This window comes from Phasianus colchicus, chromosome 1 (assembly GCF_987193195.1).
Source record: "Phasianus colchicus chromosome 1, bPhaCol1.hap1.1, whole genome shotgun sequence".
In the NCBI taxonomy this organism is placed as follows: domain Eukaryota; kingdom Metazoa; phylum Chordata; class Aves; order Galliformes; family Phasianidae; genus Phasianus; species Phasianus colchicus.
The window spans coordinates 117,192,767-117,214,611 of record NC_143436.1 but is presented as its reverse complement, the minus strand read 5'-3'; the positions used below and the strand labels follow the sequence as shown (position 1 = coordinate 117,214,611).

General features: G+C 38.1%; 1 protein-coding gene across 8 annotated transcripts in view; it reads right to left on the bottom strand.

Moving 5' to 3' along the window:
• TAB3 (TGF-beta activated kinase 1 (MAP3K7) binding protein 3) overlaps positions 1-21,845 on the bottom strand; it is a 42,111-nt gene that overhangs the window by 14,126 nt on the left and 6,140 nt on the right. For 4 of the 8 annotated variants that reach the window (XM_031599276.2, XM_090124166.1, XM_031599275.2 and 1 more), the window contains exons 2-3: positions 3,420-3,608; positions 452-1,901 (exon numbers count right to left, since the gene is read on the bottom strand). In XM_031599276.2, coding sequence (XP_031455136.1) covers positions 452-1,901; positions 3,420-3,521 — 1,552 coding nt within the window. In that variant the 5' untranslated portion in view covers positions 3,522-3,608. Of the gene's footprint in view, positions 1-451; positions 1,902-3,419; positions 3,609-16,765; positions 16,838-21,845 lie in introns of all 8 variants that reach the window. The other 4 variants (XM_031599274.2, XM_090124176.1, XM_090124184.1 and 1 more) reach the window with 4 other exon arrangements.

Sequence of the window (21,845 nt, the reverse complement as noted above, 5' to 3'; positions counted from 1 at the left end):
TCTTCAATCTAAACCAAATAAATTGGATTAAAATTCCTTACAGAAGTTTGCATTTCACCTATTACGATGGACCCAGTACCAAACAAATCTATGTGCTGCAATGTTCTTCAAAAAAAAAAAAACATATAAACTGTGTAATAAATAATAAAACTGTAACATAGTTTTTCAATGCAGAAGTCACAAACCAGACACGTGGCATATGTTAGTTGTAGCATTCTCTTAAGGAAACCTATTTTTTCAAAAGCACAGAAACTTTCCAAGTTTCAGAAATTCTTAATGCATTAGATCAATATTTGGTACCATTTTTTAAAAATAGAACGTAAGCTAATCATAGATTATTTCTGTTGTGATTTGTGTTTTTCTCTGTATTGGTTTGGTATTTCCCACTTAGTAGCAAAATCAAGGTGAAAATGCATTTCACAGAAAACAATGTGCAGAGTAGAACAATTACCTTGAGTGTAAGCATAGTCATCCGATCCAGAACTAGAACTTCTCTGATACTTATGGCTTCCTTTTTCTCCTCCAGATCCTGGGATTACAGAAATAGGCTGAATAGGTTCTGGTGCTGCAGTACGCTCTTCTTGGTCCACTAAATTTAAAAGATTCTCAGTCGGTGCTCGACCTACTGTGATTTTAAAAATAGTTGGGTTTGGCTGAGATACCATTACCCGAGGAGACTGTGTTGGTGCACCTGTAGGTCCAGTTGGTTGAGTGTAGGTAATATATACTGGATTAACACTAAATGGAGGTTTGGGTTGACCCGACATACCTCTTGATGGAGAGCTTGAAGGAGGAGTAGTGGCTGCATACAGTGGGTGCTGGTTTCGTTGAGATGGTTGATTACTTATTGGTGAAGGACTTCTGTTCATTGCAGTCCCAGGTCTTTGCGGAGGTTCAACTGTAATTTCTATTTTATTCATGGAACCTTTGGATAAACTAGGTCCAGCAAAAGGAGGAAGATACGATACAGAGTGACTGCCTTGTTTTTGAAAAGTCTGCGATGCTTGCTGATATGGATGAGGAGGGACATTTGAAGGACTAGGAGGCATAAAAACATGTGAACTCTGATGACTCAGCTGAGGCTGAACCTGGTGTTGAGGAGAGCCAAAGGGAGAGGGGCATTGGGATGCCGGTGGTGATCTAAAGGCTGATTGAGGGATCTGGGGTTGTTTAGGAGAATACTGAGAAGGTTGGTAGTTCTGTTGATGTGGATACACAGGTAGAGGACGGGGACTATAATGTGGAACTGGGCCCTGTGGCGATGAATGCCACGGTGTATTCTGAGGAGTCTGTCGTCCTGAAGAACTTTGAGATGTTTGTCTAATATAAATAGAGCCAGGAGTCCCATAAAGATTGCTTGGAATCTGTGGAAGAATTTGTAGAGCTCTGGGTACACTCTGTCCAGAGGGGAGGTTTTGTGATACTGTAACAGTAATGGGATTTGTACTGTACCGAGGTATGTGCATATACGTGGGAGGAGGGCCTTGCATAGCAGACGTGTTCATTCCTGGTTGTATGGAAGATGGCTGTGGAGGTGGCTGTGGAGGAGGAGTAGCTGCATTTCTATTCTGGTCATTCATGAAAAATGGATTGTAATTAGGAGAAGCTGCCACAACAGCGGGAGCAGAATGTGGTTCTTGAACTAAGCAAATCAGCTGTTTACCTGCTGTGCGTTGTGGATCAATATGTCCATCACTTGAACTATGTACCAGTGTACGACCACCATTAAGTTGAGCTCCATCCCCTGCATGATAGCTGGTATGAGGATGAATACCCAGATTAATGTGCAAAAGGCTATTTCTATTCATTCTGGTGTCATCAGGGCTATGGTACTCCATGTATAAGTATTTGTTGCTCTCCTGTGCGAGGGCTCGACAACAGGCATCCAGGTTGTTGTTGTTCTACAAATAAGAAGGGACATCTATTACCAGTTAATAGCAAAAAAAAAAACCAAAAAAACACACCCGTTCAAAGTTCAACATACATTCATCTGGAGCTGCAATCGAGTCTAACATAGACATAATATTTCATTGTAGATGATACAGATAAGAATTTTGAAATAAAAGATAATACCGACGAGGTCATAGTCTGCAAGTAGTATATCGCTCACTATTACATCTAGCAAAAGGCTAGTAACACTGCCTACAGTATGACACTTAAATATCAAATCCAGTCTAGTTTGGGGGAAGGCAAAGAACGGGAATGTACAATTAACTATTTTTAACAACACAAAATTAAATTAGACTAAAACTGCAAACTCTGGATAGTCCAAAGACACAGATAACATTTTACTGTTTACCTAAGGACATCTCTTAACTTGAAAGTTTAGAACTCCAACATCTTAAGTCAGCTTCGAGATAGAATTTAGCACCTTAAAATGAACTACATGAAGCCAGAATTAGTGTTGCTTGAAAGCGTACTGGCAATTCCCTAAGGCCCCTTACAATTATGACATAAATTTCAACTCTTCTGATGAATTCCAGGCTCAAAGCTAAAAAAAGGTTTATTCGTTTTAATCAGAGAGGAAAGTAAATAACCCTTGAAAGGGCTTGATTTCTTTTGTGGTGCCAGCAATTGAATATACAAACATGAAATCATAAATCAAAGCAAATATAAAATGGGACACTCCCCTTCCCTTCCTGCCATCTCTACTCATTTTTGCTTCATCTCTTAATCCTACAGTGAAGATGACAATGAAATTCTGCAAAGTTTTGAGTGCCTGACTAACACAGACATTCAGCATCTATTCAGATGAAGACATACCACTGAATTTAACAAGAGAGAACAGTCCAGCTTTTAATTTTCTATTACTTTCACTGTGCAGATACCTAAACTAGCTCATTTCTCCTCCATGCTAAGCTACCCTCTGAAACTCCACTGATTGATGGGAATACCCAGATGTATCACACACATTTAAAAAACAGAATATTTGGAAATGTAATAATAATCAGCACCACAGTGTCAAGACAACAGCCTCAAAAAAAAAAAAAAAAGCTAATTGTCACCATCAGCTCCATGCCATCTGAAGGACTTCATAAAGAGAGGACTTCATCTATATGCCATGTAGACAAAAAACACCTTAGATTTCTAGGTAAAGCCAGTTCCTTATTATGGAGAAAGGTGCCATTGTGCTAAATTTCCTATTGATGCTGCCATCAATAAACATCCTGTTAGCCTTATTCCTGTGGGCATACAATCAAATATCACATAGGCAAGGATGAATAATCAGCAGAAATATAAAACCATAAATGTAAAGAAAAATGATAACACTTTTGTGTGTAAAAAAAACAAATAGCAGAGTCTCCCATCCCTTCAAAATACAACCAGAAGAATGAAAACTGATGCTCTAAGTAGATTACTAGAAAGTTTTCAAACTACAATAATGAACTACACAGACTCTTTAGAATTCCATACCATACCTGTAGCATGCACTGAGATACCACCCCTTCAGGGATCTCAGGGAAACGTTGTCGGAGATCATGGAGTACCTGCACATCGAGTTGTTGACTGCCCTGAGCCATGCCAGACGGATGATGTTCCAGATTATCAAAAAATGGAAGTCAACAGACCTTCCAGTGATTATGATCTTCTGAGGCTTCTGGCATTTTCTATAAGAAAAAATAAATACATTTTTAAGCTACCGCAACAGTTTTCCTTCCTTTCTCCAGTTGCATGTATAAATAAATGACTAGCACTTTTATAGGTTCAGATATAAAGAGAGAGAGAACAGCTTAAACACAGTGCTGAGAACCATCATTTCTCAAATTCTAATCACAAAACACTTAACACAGCACAGGTTTGCCAACATGACATTTCACTGAAATGTGCTGGCTCAGGTCTTTATATAGTTCCCTTGCAGTACCACACAGACATGACTTAAATTAATCTGACCTGTACAACACAGTACTGTTACAAATCTATTCCCAGTGAAAATCTGGAGAGGCTGCAGAACATTTAAGGTCACAAAGCATGCATGCCTTTGTTCTTTACAATAGGTCAGAAAAAAAAAGGCTGAAAAATTAAGTAGCATAATAATCCAAAAATATTTTTTTAATAATGGGACTTAAACACTTCTACATCACCACAAATTTAAAGAGTTAGGAGCATTTTTTGCAAAACACAACGGGAGTTAAACATAATTCAATACGCCCTTTTTTAGGACTATGATAATCCATTTAAGTTTTTTTGTATAGCAGTTACTATATTAATTACTAAAATGATTAGTGACAAAAGCCAACCTCTTTCTTTTTTAGGATTCTCGTATTCTAGAGCAAAAAGATACTATTTGAACATCAATACCAGAGGAAGGCAAAAACCATCTGAGTCAGTAAATGCTTTTCTCACTCACGGCTCACCATCACAGAAGCAATCATCAGATAGCTAAAGTCAGAAACTTATGTCCACCTTTACATAATAATTCCCAACAGTTCCCTACATCTTTCCTAAGAAAGTCTCATAAGCAAGAAATACATCTTCAAAGAAATACAAAATGTCAGGTTCAGGGTAAAATACCTTTTTTGGGGGGGAGGGAGGGAGAGGGATATTTTGAATATTCAACACTCACACCTTTCTTTTTTCCCCAACTCTTGAAATATTACTTCCCTGCGTTGAAAAGAAGTAAAACAGTTTCAGGAACATGAAATAGAAGCCCACTCCACCATCCAGCTAGTATGCATGTCGCCAGCTCTTAAATAACATTTACTAAACGACACACATGCTTGGGCTGCTGTTATATCCAATCCATCCTAGTATCCAGTGTTACACCTGTTACAATCATACAATTCCAGTTTGAAAAACAGTGAGATATCTCAATTATCCTGTTGATTTAAGATACACTGCAATAAATGTACACTGTATAATCAGAGCATCATGTCTCTCTTCAAATGCAAAAGCAAGTGGAGCTGAGAACCAATGGCTCACATTACGGTGCAGACAATGGAGCTAAGATAGGAATGGACACAACAAGCTGCTGCTGAGTCACAAGAGATTAGAAAAGCAGTTCTCCAAAGCTTCTCTTTCATGGCAAGCACAGACTGGGAATACAATGAGGTACACCACACTACAGACTTGTAATTACCGAAAGTTCATTGTGTCTTTTGAACTGCTCTGTGGAAGCAAGTCACTTCACCAACAACTTCCAAAAGTTGAGGATACTCAAATCCTAGCAATGTGAATTTACTTTCAGCTATGTACATAGAAGTTACAACAGCAATGACATCAAAGGACACTGTTGCAGAACTGGCCCTGCTGTGGTAAGACAGAGATGACCTTGGCAGCCTAAAGTAAAAACTGGGGATCTTGCAAAGCACCATTCCCATCCTACACAATCCCACCCATCAGTTTTTAACACATTTTATATGACCAAGTTGTATGCACAGGAAGACAGTATCTTAATCTTTTTCCCTAAAGTAAGTTGCGTATCTTATAAGCTGAGAAAATGAACTAAGTCCACAGTTCCGTCAGTCAACTGATGCCTCTCCTCTGAAAGAAGGAATGAAAAAACCCAACATTTCTAGTCCCATTACACCCCGCGACGTGTTCAAAATACATTCAGAAGGAGATCTATATTACTACTGTTATAAAATAAATCACCTATAATAAAAATAAATGAATCATCACTAACGAGATCCAATTGCAAAATAAATTAGGTATATGCATATCGTGTTAAAGTTTATAAATTATGTGATGGCCAACACTTACAATGCAATTGCACTGCACAGCTCCAACGTGTGTAGCAATTGAAATCATGACTTGAGTGAAATTCCAGAAAAAAGGTTATCTGAGACATTTTCTCAGGCAGGACTCATCAGTTTAAAACAAATTGTTACAAGGTTTGGAATAGCAGTTGGGCCTTGAAAAAAAAACACATCCAAACCAAAAGACAATAGCAAACAAACCAGTTTATAAAAAATTAACCATTTAAAGACATCATGAGAAAACAAGATTAATTACAGTTAGGTAGGTCAATTTTTCCTCTTTTCTGACTTCTAATCAAAGGCAGGCTGACACAGTTAAAAATTAGATTTGTTGAATGGCATTTATGTACACTTAACCCAATATTTGTAAATTTAATCTTTTTCCTTCTTTTTTCACCACTGTTGTTCAAAGCATCAAAGACAAGATTTGTATACATTTCAAATTCATGAATGCAGTGTGTACTGACTGTAATAAATACATGTATTTTTCTACTTAAGTGTTCATGGTGCACTTCTTTCAAACACCTGCACCAGACTGAGAGGCTCTTAACCAAGCTATAGAAGAGGATTCAAGGAAAGTGAGCAAAGCTGAATGCTGCATTTTGTCTGAACGTTGTTAGAACTTGAGTATGGACAAACCATGAAATTCCAGCTGACACAACAGCAAAACAACACCAAATTCTTAACTACAGAAACTTCAGAACAAAATTAATATTAGATTAATATCAGATACGAAATTAATATGCCCAGTTGCCTCTATGCGCAGAGCCCAGAGCCCCGTGTCAGAGCAGAGCCATTCCAGGGGCTCCAAAGAGACTCACCACTGTGAGAGCTGAGCCATGAGCAACACTGGGTATGCTCTGGCAGAACAGCTAAGGGAAAAACTGCTGCACAAGAGCAGCTGGGAGAGGAGTAAGAAATGAGAGAGAAGCAGCCCTTCAGGCACCAAGGCCAGTGCAGGAGGTGCTCCAGGCACACAGCAGCAGCTCTCTGCAGTCCAGGAGAGGCACACAGAGGAGCAGGCCATCTCCCTACAGCCCACAGGCACTGTGTGGAACAGATCTCCACATGTAGCTATGGAAGAGCCCATGGGGCAGCAGTGGATGAGGCCTGAAGGAGGCAGAGCCCACGGATAACCCCACAGGAGCAGGTCTCTGGCAGGGAACTGTGACCCATCCAGAGCAGCTCAGGGCTGGAGAAGTTGCCACCCTTGGGGACATGTGTGAAGCAGTGCCCACAGGATGGGCCCTGTGGTATGGAGCTCTGTTGGAAGAGCTACAGCATATCAGAAGCCCACAGGGGATCAGTTCAGGAAGTATGGCATCCCATGGGAAGGACCTCAAGTGGAGCAAGGGCAGAGTGACCACAGAGGAGCAGCAGAAACAAAACATTATAGACTGACCTGTTCCCCTGCAGTGCTCAGAGGGAGGAGGCAGACAAAGGCAGATGAGAGGAAGAGTGTTTTTAATTCGCTTCTAACTCTCACTGCTATTATTAATTTGCAATAAATTAATCTTCTCCAAGCCAAATTTGTTTTACCCGTGATGCTAACTGTTGAGTGATCTTCCTGTCCTTACCCCAACCCACAAGCTGCTCCACTGTATTCTCTCCCCACTCCTGGGAAGTGGGAGCAGCAGGGTGGGCACATGGCATGCAGCCCTTCAACTCATCACAGTTTGTTAAATGGCAAGAAGTTCTGAGCATGTGTCATGCATCACATTCTCTCTTCTTGAGATGATTTCAACCTGAGAGATAATTTCAAATCATGTTTCTCAGTTTGGTCATGATAAATGAAGAACAGTTCTTGAAATTACTTTTGTTGTTGCATTTTCCTTACTTATTGTATTCCATCTTAAAAAGAAAAAAAAAATCAACCAACCCTGCTCTAATCTGAAATGCCTTTTAGAGGAACTCAGTATTCTTAACCCTAGCACACACAAAAAAATAGGATTATTAGACTTCATCTACATGAAAGTAATTTACTAAAGTACATGGCAAGCTTCTAGCACATAGAGTGCTTAGGAATAAAAAAATATATATTTAATATAGATAAAAGCATTCATAACTGGAAACAACAGGTGCTTATAAAAAACATCTACATTCTTGTTTCATGACTATTTCTTTCTAGCTGCCTAAATGCAAGACGTCTGATGTATAGAAATAAACCTACCCCAAAGTCATCCAGGTACTGAACTGTGGAGATCACCTTCAACAGGTTCAGTGCATAACAGATTTTCTAAACCATCTATCATCTTCCCAACACTGAGAGACTTACGCTCCATTACCATAAACAAAGATATTTAAGGTGCACTAAAGAGATTAATCTGCTTACTAGAAGTTTCTTTATTAAAACCTAAGTCAGAAGAAAGATGGTGAAGATTTACAGGTGAAAAACTTCTCGTAGTAGGAAAACATAACCATCTTCAGCACTCAAATTCAGAATCTAGTGCAAGGTGTTTTTTATTATCTGGGAATAAAAAACATGGGCAAGTTCCCAGAAACTGTGTTACGAGTGAAGAATTTTAAAGCAGACATGTAAGTAAACTGAAAACAGTGAATTATACATTTATTAGTTTCTTCAAAGAAGTTACCCTACATGCAGATTGCTTACTGGTAGATATCAGCTTAGCTTCCAGAATAGCTATAGGCAAATCACTGGACCCCAGAGTCATCTGCAGCTTTGGTTACAAAGTTTGCCAAGATTTACTGTTTGTGAGGCAGCATGAAAAAGCAGTGAGATCAGTCTCACCGCGCTATGTTACAACTCATTCACAACAGCTTTCTGACCATACTGGAATTAGAGAACAGTTGTGGTACTGCAAGACAGCTGGCTGGCAGCTCAACTCAGAAGGTACACTATAAGCAAGAGGTCAGAACCAAAGAAACTCTGCTTCCAACACCAAGTCATCACCCCATGGTCCTCTCAATATTATTCTGCACAAGAAGTCTTTCTGAAAACAACAAAGGAGCAACTGATCACGGTGTCTAGCTCCGTAGTACTGCCTGATTATACTTTTATCACATTGGTTATGTGCTTCCAAAGGCTAGAATACTCTCCAGACACTGCATGCCAATAGTAAATCATGAGAAGACAAGAAAGGAATTAGCTCTGCTGACAGATTCTGAAAGCAGTGAATTAGACAACAAATTAATACATCTTGGTTTTTACCTAACAAATTAATGGTGTTAACAAACAAATGTGGTTTTGGCAAGTGAATTCTACAATGCTATGCGATCACATCCCAATTCCACTACTGTATTTCAATACTAAAGGAGATGCAGAGGTGTATAATTACAGTGGTGCTTCCAATAATGACACACTGTAGAAAAGCTGTCAAGTAGCAATATTTTTTTTTTCCAATAAATAGCATCTTTGCATAAGTAAAGACCATAAAGTTTTAAGATCATTCAAACTGAGTTTCTTTACAACAAGGATCAACATTACAAAAATATGTATTTGTTTTAACAGCATCCATCCCACACATACCTACAGTTCAATAGGCATGTGTACACAATTATAGTCTTGTAAACATGCCTGGCATGCGACCCAACTGCAAATGCAATCACATAATCACACCTCTAATCCTTGAGCAGCCTCTGGAAGCATGGTTATCTTAAAATCAAAAATGTTTGCAGAAGAATATTAAACTGACTATAAATGGTTTAAAGTCATCATACTATACTGGTACTAGGAATAATAAAACAAACAATTTTGTACACTAAATTTCCATTTAACTATCCTAATAAACTAAAATAACTCATCCCACAGCTGTCACCAATCTAGCTAAGCAAGGCAAGTACTTTTATGGTAATGTGACAACTACGAAGATTTACTAAATTAATATCTCGAAATCTCAGAAATGTAAAAAACTAAACTATTACAGCACTGCCAAGACAGCATTTTTTCCTGTCCAGGCACGAAGTCACACTGTTAAACCATACTGCATCACAAAAGCCAAGAATTACTTTTCCCCACAATATTCCAGCTAAAATAATTTTTAGGATTACGTATATCTAAGAATTTCTCTCACGCCTCACAGATCACAATGATCATTGGTAACGGAGATGCTTTTTATTTACAGCGTGAGACACATAACAGCTTTTGGAGTATGTTGCTTCACGGTCTGGAAGCCAAGCTGGAAAGAAATACAATGCACAACTTCAAGACATTTCATCAGTTCATACAGATCTGTTAAGCTCAACAAAGCAAAAGAAAAGTCGTCTGTTTAAAGCAGAGCTCAGCTTGCTGCTGTCACTTAACCTGAAGTGACTGGCTAAGTTACTAAAACCACAACTGAGTAGTTTGGCAAGCTGTCTTATGAACATTCATTCACTTGTATGAAAGAAGATCAACAGATTCAAAAGCTCCTGGATAACAGGAAGGCAGTGGGAAATACGAAGGAGTATATAGCAAACTAAAACTAAAAATAGAGCTGACAAATTGCTGACCAATTGTTTTCTTACACCATGGTAAAGTTGCACAAGTTCACCTGACACTTCTTGGTTCCATTTCCTTGTGCAGTTACACAGGTGTGTCACCTGATGGTCTACAACAGCCATGCATACCAAGATGGAACATAACTCAAAGCAAGCATGACAATAATACTGCTAGCTCACACTGATGAAACAGGAGTGTAAAATAATGAAGACACTCCTTCTCTGTTTCCTTCTTCTTTTGCTTAAATTTAGGCAATGACCAATTGAAAACAATTTTAACAGTTTCTGTAGATGCAGAACACAGAGATACAACATGGCTTGCCTTCACCACACAAAAGGCAACATACAATCTCAAGGCAGCAGATACCAGGATAGAGGAGATCCTTTATACACAACAGTGAGATTGCCAGGAAATAGGACTAACGTATAAAGCACGGGCAAGCATTTTAACAACATCTGCTGCTAGAAAAAGAATCAGGAATTATAATCAATGCTATTTCCTCTTAGATACATGTCTTGTACTGCTCTGTGCACTTTGTTATTTGCTTTGCTTTATTATTTGCTCTTTATTATGGTCTGTCATCCTTGTAAACCACTAGATAACACCAGTCCATTTAGATGCTATCTACTGTTCTTCCTCTTCCATCTCTGATACAAGGCATAAAAAAAAAAAACTGCCATGGTGTTTGCAACAAAGAAACAAAAACAACAGGCACCACACTGCAAGGTGGAAAAGGACTTAGTTTGTAGGGAAAAGTTATTTCCTACAAAGATCCAACAGTTTCAAAACAAGTCACAAGTTATTTTATGGCCTTGCTCACAATCAATTTCTCCTGTAAGGCAGCATCACTTTCTGACAACTGGAGAACTTACTTGTTCCACTGTTTTGGAAAGAAAAGGAGTGAAAAAAAAATCTCTCTATATACAAGTTGAATCTCCACAAAGTGGAGTATACTTATTGGTACTCCACAGAACATTACAGCAGGAGATACTAAAAACTGAATGATAATGAGAAATCTATAGAACCATTAAAGCAATCCTCCTTTTAGCAAGCATCCTTTAAGCAAGCATCTTGGCTACTAATTCTATTAACAACTGAGTATTACTAAATGCTTTATTAGATATCTATGGCTCTCTTGCTCCACTAAGCAACTGGATGCAGCTCTCATTACACGACATGTATAACACAACAAATTCTCTATGCTCTGAAACAGTTAGGAATGGTACCACCAAGCAGCAAGTACTAACTTCCCAGAAATGTTCTGCAGGATATCAGGTGAAACTAAAAGCTGTCAGCACAACTGAGCTTGTATGCCAGAAAGATAATCTTGATCACAATTATGACATTAGTACCAAAAGCCAGGAGGACGATGAACTGACAATCTTGACAGGAAATATCACCTGTGATTACCGACTGATTATTTGTGAACTACAGGCTGGCTGTAGCTGAAAAAAACCTTGAGGTAAACCAGTTCAGAGATTTCCTAATTCACAAACTCTAAACTTTAGCCCTGCTAAAAGCAGTTTGATAACGCTGCATATATGCGTGGTTACATCCTACTTCGAGAGTCAAAATGAGTCAGAAAGGATATAATATATTCTCTTAAGGGAATATATATCAAACATGTACTAAGGAGTACGGAAAAAGGCGTATTACAAATCCAGGGGTTCAGTGAAGTAGCTTGCTATTCCTACTTCCAAGTTTAACAGCTACTAAAAGCCAAGATTTATGCTAGAGAGAAACTCTGCCAGTAAACTGAAAAAATATTGGAACATTGTCTAATACACAATTACTCCAGAAAGTGGGCTTTCTTCTCAAAAGTGACATTAAATTTTCTCACAGAATATATGTTGGAGTACTGCAAAAGAGGGAGAATTATCCACAGCTTACCAATTTGACTCTATCCAGCATTTCTCTCAACCAGAGGAATTTAATGCTGTCCCAGCCAAGGAGATGCTCAACAGCTCCTACACAGGACAAGTGATTTTCAGCATCAACTCTTGCTCCTGCATCACAAATGGATGGCCACACTGAATTTGCTCGTAAGACATTCTGAGTGGGCTTTGATGGGCATTTACACCTGTCAAAATACAAGACCTCCTACAAGACTTCCACAAAATGAAAACTGTTCTTTCTGCAGGAACTCATAGTAAGCATTCACTGAAGCCAGAGGTTTCAAGAAGGCTGAAGACAACAGCTGCAACTGAAAAATACCAATGTGTCACTTTGTCACACACACAAAAAAGTAATACATCAGAGTTAACCACACTCAGAAATCAAATGCTTCACATGCAAATTGATATTCAAACAATAAACCTAAATGCCTCATTCCTTTACACCTTCATCGTTCTTCAGCCTCCTCCCTACTAAAATATTTGCTCTGCTCTATGTAAATGAGTCGCTATCAATAAATCTGAAAGGAGCTACTGTCCATTTGCAGAGTAAAAGCAGCATAATCAGGTCAGTTGTCTGAGACTGCTTTTAGTTCTACAAAGGCACATGGCTGCACTTCATGCGTTCAGTGGTATACTGTCAGTTATTTGATTTATTTGGGTGGCCCACAGCAAAAAGCTTCACAATGAAGTTAAGATTTCAGCCATTTTCTCTTCTTTCTACCTTAAAAAAGTTCTAAGTCAACTGTTTCACCTAAATCATCAGCTTTACTGCTTCTGAAATAGCCATAATAAAATTCTGACTGAGGTAACAGCAAGAATGTCATAAACTACAGTTAAAAACAACCAGATGAGCAGGAGTCTTCTGATAAGTATCCCAGAGGTTTCTATATGGAATATCATGAATATATTCTGTGTTAAGCACACCAGCTGAACTTAAAGAATATTCTGCTGAGAACTGCATATATAAGAACACTACAAGACACAATGCAGACAACTTTTTTTTTTTTTTTTTAACAACACTGGCCTCAAACTTTTTCATTCCACCACACCACAAAGAAACTGATTGAAAAACATATTTATACTTGCGGAGAATATTCCTTTTTATGCAAAGATAAAACAAGATAGTAACTAGCATTAATTTCAACTTAAATGAGCTGTTTTATAATCAGCTCATATAACTGACAACAATGTCAAGAGCAACATCTATTATAAAGGCTGCTACTGTATTTGCTAGAACTCTAATACCCAGAGGAGCAGTTAAGACTACAAAGCAGAAAGAGAAAAAAGTGCTACAAGCACCAATGGAATGCTGTTTCAGGCCTGCCTGCTGCTAGCCTTGTCTCACTCTGGCCACTTGAAACTAGAAGAAAACCTTAGATTAGAAAAATACGTAGTCAATTGAGAAGATAAGAAAATCTCCTTTCAGGATCCACAGCAAACACATGCTAATGGAGGATATGACTCTACACAGAGGAAACAGAGGAGGGAAGTGGAGAAGCACACACAAAAAGGAACAAAAAATAAGACAGAAATAGGGACGGGGCAGACAAAGAAAAAACAAGGAAGAGAAGAGGCAATACAGAGGAGCAGCTCAAAGACTAACAACAGTGCAGAAAAACGTGAACCAAACACTCTCTAATCACCAGAAAACATGAATGACCATTTTAAAGTTTTTAATTAAGCTTCCACCTCCCAAGTGCAGGAATTTCTTTGACACATCTAATTGCTACAAGCTACAGTGGAGAAGTTGCACAGCATGCCTGTCTTTCGCATCATTGCAGGAGAACTGGTTAAGAAACCATAAGACTTGGCCCGTTCAGTGATAGACCCAGACAACTCTTTGTATGAATACCCTCAAAGTGTCACAGAGAGGCCATGCCAGAAATTACATAATATGTAGCACCACATTAATTATATTTACCTATTAATTTTCATTTTTGTATGATTATAATACAATAATAAATGTAAGCATATTTATAGATATGATTATAAATACACACGTATAGGAACACAGATGCTTGAATGTGTTGCAGATGAAGACCAGCTTTACCCAATTTTCTAGTTAAAAAGGAAAAGACACCTTTAAATAAGGCAAGTCTTCCACCATTTATATGCCTTAATAGATAGAACCAGATTGTTGTATGTATGTCGTATAAAAGTCCAGATTAAACTGTTTAAAATATCTGCATACAGAGATATCTCCCCAGAAAGTCTGTTGGGGGATAAGCGGAGATAATTTTCATCTTAAGATAACAGATGAATGTGACCCTAGCAGAAAAAAAAAAAAAAAGTCTTGCAAACAAAAATCTAATACTAAGGCACTCCTTTTTCACCCCTTCACTTAAACAGAAGTTTCATTCTACCTCCTCTTTAGCCTTTTCTACAATGAATATTAACAAGATACAAATAAGTCTGGTGGATGGAAAGCTCTAAGAGTTTTCCTAAGCAAGTTCTATACCCCAGCTATCAGAGAGGAAAATCTTGGTAGTACAGGATAACATTTGACTAATCAATACTCAGGTAGAGCTGTAGGTGCTCTATTTGTGGAATTGCTTCAGTGGCAAATCCCTGTAAGAAAATCTAGATACTTGAGACACTCTTCTTCCCTAATCACGGGTCATAAACAGGAAAACCAATACAGATAATGGAAAGATCAGACCATGGTTAGAAGTGTTCATCTTAAAGCACTAATACATCCCTGCCAAAATTACTGTACAGCTTCAAAGGACTTGAACAGTAACCAACAGCTTTCCTTGATTCAAGCTTTGGAGCATCCTCTTCCTTACAAAGAGACTGGCACTAAATCAGGTGTTTTAGTATCAAAAAAAGGCATGCTGAGAGACCACAGATGGCAGCACTAAAGGGACAGCAACCAATGCTGAACTTTTCCCCAAATGATATTTCCCATTTCTCATTGTAAATAACTTTCCCATTCAATTTCCCATTGTAAATAACTTTTGTGCTTTCCTGTGCGCTCCAGCCAGAGCATAGGATTGGGAACAATTTTTCTGACATTTCAAAGGCCTCTGTATTAGAAGCTTTATGAATTTCAGTCATTCTGCTATGTACCAGCATGAAGAGATTCTAAAGACCATGCTTGGCCTCTCATTTAAAACACGTTATGACTTCGGTAGGTTAAGAAAATCTATATTTGCAGTATAGTTTGATTATTCCTGTTACTGTATGCAAAGACAGGTTGTTAGTAGTCAGGCCATGTTTGTTTCTGCTGGGCTGGTACCAGGCCAGAAAATTTCAGAGCCAGGAGATAAGATTAACACAATTCCTGGCTGAGGCATGCATGACTTTTTATGAATAGCTGAGTATAAAAAGGCCAATTATGTGATGATATAACTTGAGTCCTCTGTCTATAATCATGAGTTTTACCAAGAAAATGTTAAACAAATATTGCTCTATACATCTAGGCTTATAGGAAAAAATTAAAAGGAAAGAGGTCCTTAATAGTAGTCAGTCTTTCAGCAGTTGATTTTGCATGGCAGTCTGATGGCAAAAGTTATGAGCAAATTTCACTTTCATCAAATCAAGCTACAGGAAAGAATCTGAATACAAGATAAATGGATCAAGTGCATTTTCTGAAACTTCCAGGAGTAGTAAAATAAGTAACTTTTCATGATAGTCTGCATTCATAATTTCAGTTTTTATAATATCTTACTTTTATTCCACACCAGAAATATTTTTCCAAATATGAATTAAACATGCATGTTAAACACTTAAAGCAATCAGTACATCTCTAAAGCGAGACTGTTTTCATGCTGATCTTCCCTACTGTACTCCATTAAGACTGGTAGGATAAACTGCTCTGATTTCATTTCTGTTTGAAGAAGCTATACTTAAAATCCTGCTTTAGAGAAAGAAAGAAAGAAAAAAAAAGGGGGATGCTCAAAGACAGTTCAAAGTTAAAATGGTTACTAACTCATTCTATTCTTCAAGATGTTTAGATTATTTCACTTTGCTAAAACAACAGTGCTCTCCAGCATCTCAAGGTAGGTGTGTTCTCTAAGTGTGACACTTGTTTCTGTTGCGTCAGACCTCTCCTTTCCTCCATGTTAGGTTGGCAGATAACTTGGTAAAACAATAGCAAAAGAACTGCCTGAAACATTCCTTATTTCACTTGGTATGGTTTAGTGATTTCTTCACTTAAATGCTGCAGCAAAGAAGGAAACCCAGTGTCTAAATAGTTCTTTAACCAACCTCCCTGTATCTTTACTTTTCCTACTGTTTATTCAGATCCAAAGAATTTGAATCTGAAAGCCAGGTCTCTTGGTCTAACTCCTTAGAGTCTTAGAAAAGCATCATTTGCTGAGGATGCAGATGAAAAAACATGCGTCATAATTGCCCGCAAGACTAGCGTAGTCCCATATACAGCAGAAGCCTAAGCATTGGGAAAATCTAAGGTTTAAAATAATCTGCAGTCACCTCTCATCAGCCAAACAAACTGCCACCAGTATTCCCCCGCAGCCAAGAACCAACAGACAATGTATACCACAGAAACAAGCAGCATGAATCACATAATTGCTCGGGTTGAAAGGCCACCTAGTTTCAACCCCACTGCTGCAGGCAGGGTTGCCACTCTATAGAGATCAGGCTGCCCAGGGCCCCATCCAACCCAGCCTTGAACTTCCAGGGATGGGGCACCCACAGCTTCTCAGACAACCTGTTCCACTGTCTCACCACCTTCAGGCTAAAGAATTTCCACCCCATGTCTAATCTAAACTTACTTTCTTTTAGCTTGACACCTCGTATCTCTTGTCCTATCACTTGCACATTTGTAGATTTCAGAAGCAAAAGAGCTGAAAAAGCAAAAATACATAAAATTAACATCGTAACCTAATGTTTTGATTCTAAAATCACAGCATGAATAATCACACCCGCTACTGAACCAAACAGCCCTAATGACTTCTTCAGACTTTAGACACCCATGGCCCACTAATTCTCTGTTATGTGAACAGCTTATCCTTCTTACTATATATTTTGCCAGATTTTCAAGTTAAGTCAACAGATTTTACAGTCATTTTGAAAATTCATTAAGAAAATATAAGCTGAACTCTTCGTACATACATGCCCAAATACAGGATACCAGTTACTTTGCCTGATAATTGTCATGTTTCCACAACCAATCATGCACTTCAATCAGAACAATTTTCCACATACTTTAAAAACCAGAGTCAAAAAAAAAAATAATGTAGTGAGTCACTGACCTAACAATCAACACACTTCCAAATATGCGTAAGAGTAAAGACTTTCTTCATGCAGTTACATTCACTCAGATCAACTGATTCAAAAAAAAAAAAGCAAACCCACAGTACATACAAAGAAAGGCTCAAACACCATACTATGGACTATTCCTTTATATCAAAGCATTTACTACATAACAGCTGTCAAAAATCGAACAGTCAAGAATCATAACATGCATTTTTGAATTGGACTCAGAGATGAGAATTTTTAGTAACATGAATAATTTTAATAACATAATACAGCAAATGACTATTAAAATTCAAATGTTTACCTTTGACTTTCAAATGAAAGGAATACTGCACATCCAAATTTTTTTATTTTCTCTCTAGTATGGGTTATTACAGCTGAGAACAAAAAAATGAACAAACAAGCAAACAGCAAAAACCCCAGAAAAATCCCAGAAAAGGAGATGGGCTTCTGCTGTTGCTGAACTCTGGAAACATTAAATTATAGAATCACAGAATGGCCTGGGTTGAAAAGGATCACAATGATCACCTAGTTTCAACCCTCCTGCTATGTGCAGGGTCGCCAGTCACCAGACCAGGCTGCCCAGAGCCACATCCAGCCTGGCCTTGAATGCCTCCAAGGATGGGGCATCCACAACCTCCAATAGCTACAAAACAATATTTAATTTGAGGAATTCAGTTTTGGAGTGAAAAAACCCTTTGTCTCAGCAAGTATTTATCAGCATAAAATACTATAGCACAAACTAACAACTGAATTAGGTGCTTGCACAAGAGGCAACTATCGCATAGGAAGTCTGGTCTGACTGTTTCAAAACAGCTTTAATACAACAATTCTGGAAAGAGAATTTGCTTCTCCTTTTTCCTGTATGCTTGCTCCTCCCAATGCACAAGAATAGATTTTGCAGATCAAACAGCAAACTGATTATTAAACTGATTACTAAAGCAAAGCTTTTATTTACAAACACCAAACACTCCGTGGATCAGCTCCCTCCTTCATCTCAAAAGCACATGAAACGTTGTGCAAGAATAGATACAAAACGCTGGGCCAGAGGTAGGTGGCCAGGGGTGAGAGGTGGCAGACCAAAGAGATCATGAAGAGATCTGGCCAGGAGGATCTCAGAAGCAGACTCCTCTTTTAGGTAAGACAGAAAGCAGGGCAACAAATGAGACTATTTCGTTATTAGATCAGCAAAAGCCACACATTTCTCACTCCTTCTAGCAGCTTTTTGTCTGTTTGGGATATTCACCTCATAGTTGCCATAGGTTTGAAGAGACTGACGTGACTGACTGGTTATACTAGTATGTTAGACACAGAAGAAAACTGATAACCAGAAATCTTATTTACAAGGCTAAGTGATAGAGCAGTCAGTATCCTGTGACATCCAAATGACCTACATTCAGCCAAGCCAGGAAGCCAAGTTTGCAGAGGGACTGATTGCTTCCAGCTCCCTGAAAACTTTCTGTTCCAAGTGATCGTTTTCTTTTGTTTGAAAGAATCAGGAAGAGGTCTTAGCTTGATTTTTATTGTGGTCATAGCTATCTACCCAGGTGAGCTGAGAAGGAAGTAATCAAGAATCACAGAACAGAAGATAATTTACACAGGGGGACAAACTGTACAAACTATATTGCTGGGAAAATGTCAGTATTTTTATGAGATACACAGAAGTGAAATGAGTTTAATCTAGAGTCATGAAAGAATTAAACACCTAAAAGCATGTTTGCAAGCCTCATATATCACTGCTAAAAAGGTACTCAATAGCAAATGTTAAAATTACCTTAAAATATTTAGCAACTATACATCATGTCTAACATATTTCATAAAATTACATATGCTACAATCTATTATAATTCAATCTTCTAGTTTGCAACTTAGTAAGCTCATTTCATGTTCAAGCATTATTTTTTTTAGTCACCGACTCAAACAACATCCACAGGAACTCTAGTTGAACACTGTTTAATACAATTGCAATTCCACTGTTTTACTATTTTCTTAAGATATTGCTGAAATAACCACAGCAATTGCAACAAATGAGTACCTGTCTATTGAATAGCCATTCTGTCATGTTGCATGCACGCACCAACAAGGATATTCTAACTAGAAAACATAAGGCCATCACTACTTGTGAACAAATAGTCAAAAGCATCATGGTCAGTTTTCTGATTGCTTGCAATCTCTTACAGTTTAATAATAATTAAGATTATTTACAGTTATATAATGTTTACATAATTCACATATTTTACAATACTTAGAAATGATTTCCCCATCATTTAACATTGAAAAAAAAAAGAAAAAGACTCCAGATGAAAAAAAACCACAACCTCCCCAAACATCCCAACAACAACAAAATAAACAGGAAAAGAGACCAAAAGTCTCTTTGCGAGTCTACATGCATTCCCCCCCCCCCCAACCAAAGCATGTGGAATGCTCATTTTCTGAGCAGACTAAATAGCCTGTGCCATAAATAGTTTCACTTAAAAATGAGTGCAGCTTACGTAAGCATGTGGCACTCACCATAAGCACTTTTACTGATAGCAAAAACACTGGCCAAAAAAAAAGTATATAAACATAGTTAAGAAAATAGCATCTAAAAATTAACTCAAAATACCAGGGGGATTTACTATAAACTGCGACTGACAAATCTTAAAAAAATACTCTGCAAATGGACGAGAGGATACAATTATCAAAGCTACACCAACGATCACGCTCAAGCAAATTTATTGAGTAGCCCCAAAATAGAAATTTGCCATTGTTAGGAAAGAACAGCTTTCATTGTTAAGATGCGTCTGTACTCCCTGGATCTTATGTCCTGCCACATAACGAGAGAATAAGACCAAGAGATAATAAAATGTTCAAGTCAGAACTACTTTTCCTTCCTCCTCAAAGACCATGATAAACACTTAAATCTTTTCTTTCTATAGCATTCTATCAATTCTTTCATACCGTTCAAAAATGATGAGATATTAAGGCAACTCTTTAGACTTCTTTACAAAACAAACCAAATGTAGACTTTAACAGGAATGCAGTGGGGGGGGAAGGGGGGAAGAAAATCTTATTAGTTTTGTTTTAAATAGAATTTATGCAAGATAAGAGTGGCAAATTCTTTTGATACTTTCCTGTCAGTTCCTTAACACCACTGCCCCTCCATCCAGTTCTTACAAATATTAAGTCCATAAACAGCAATCCCCATGGGACTGTTTCAATGCGTCCAAGCCTAGTAATTAAAAAATAAAATAGAAAAGCTTTTTCTCTGTCTTGAAAAAGAAATAAGCATGCAGAAAGTTCCCTTTGAGAAGAATTACTTAAAATATGAGAAAAGTAGGAGCATTTCTGCTATCTTTTCAGTTGCTTCCAAGAGGGGAATCATCCATCAGACTTAACAACCTGGCCAATTATGCTAACTAATTCTTGACCTCCTGCTAACAGCCATTCATGAGAACAAACTGCACCAGGACTTCTGCAAATGAAGAGCAGAGACCTCAGTTGCACACATACCGCAAGCCACCATCTCCCTGCCTTGATCACAGCTTGGGTAACATATGCTCTTCAGAGATCTGTCAGGCATTTTTGTTACAACTTTTACAGGAAGCAGTCTCAGTTAGGGAAAAGCAGCTTTCAAGTGACTGGGTGGCTCCTCCAGAAACAGAAGTGCTGTTTGTCACTCTACTAGCAATGCCTGTGTGGTTGGTTTCAGCGTCTTGCTGAGAAACGACAGGAAAGACAGTGATCACTGAAAGATCACTGAAGATCCCTCAATGTCCACATCAGTACAGGGAGATGTTATCCACTCAGTGGTGCTAAAAACATCAAGGATTGCTCCAGACTTGCTAAGAGCATGTTTACCAACTACAGAAATGAAACTTGAAGGAGTCTTTAACTCCCCCTCATAGAACCCTTCTTCACAGACGAAACTCTGGTTTCAACACAGCTTTGCTGACTTTCTGACCCTTTAATTTCTCTCTCTCCTTTTTTCTCCAACATAGTAGAAGGTCACTTCTGAAGACTGATCAAAAAAAACTGATCTTACTTAGGTCTCTTAGGCCTAAGGCTATCTTCAGCCTCATTCACCTTAGCTCCCAAATCTAAAAAAGGATTGGCAGGTGGAACATTTACTTGACTCAGAACTTTCTTTAAAGCAAAAGAAGTATTTGCTTTATCTAGCAAGGGCTTCAGAAGCAAAGAGGTAGATTTCATTTTAGAGGGTCACTCTGACATTTTAAAAGTTATTCCACTGCAAAAGATAAGTTTGAGATTTATTTCTCACAGACCTCTCCTCCTGTAAACTGGATATACCAAGAAAGCAAAAGAAAAAAAAAAAAAGAAAAGATTCAAACACAAAAGGAATCTAGACATGAACAGAGACTCATCTCACTGTCATTACCTGCTTGTGGAATGGGTACACACTGAAGGTTAGTATCTCCAATACAGAAGTAAAAGAAATTATAAAACTACATACATCAATCCAAAGGAATTACTCAAAAGCTCATGAACTCAGAATGCATAAAACAGTTGCAGACAAGCAGATTTGTTTTGAAATGACTTCACAGATCAATGCTGCTCATGAAAAAAAAAAAAGAGTAAGAAAACTTCTATGACCAC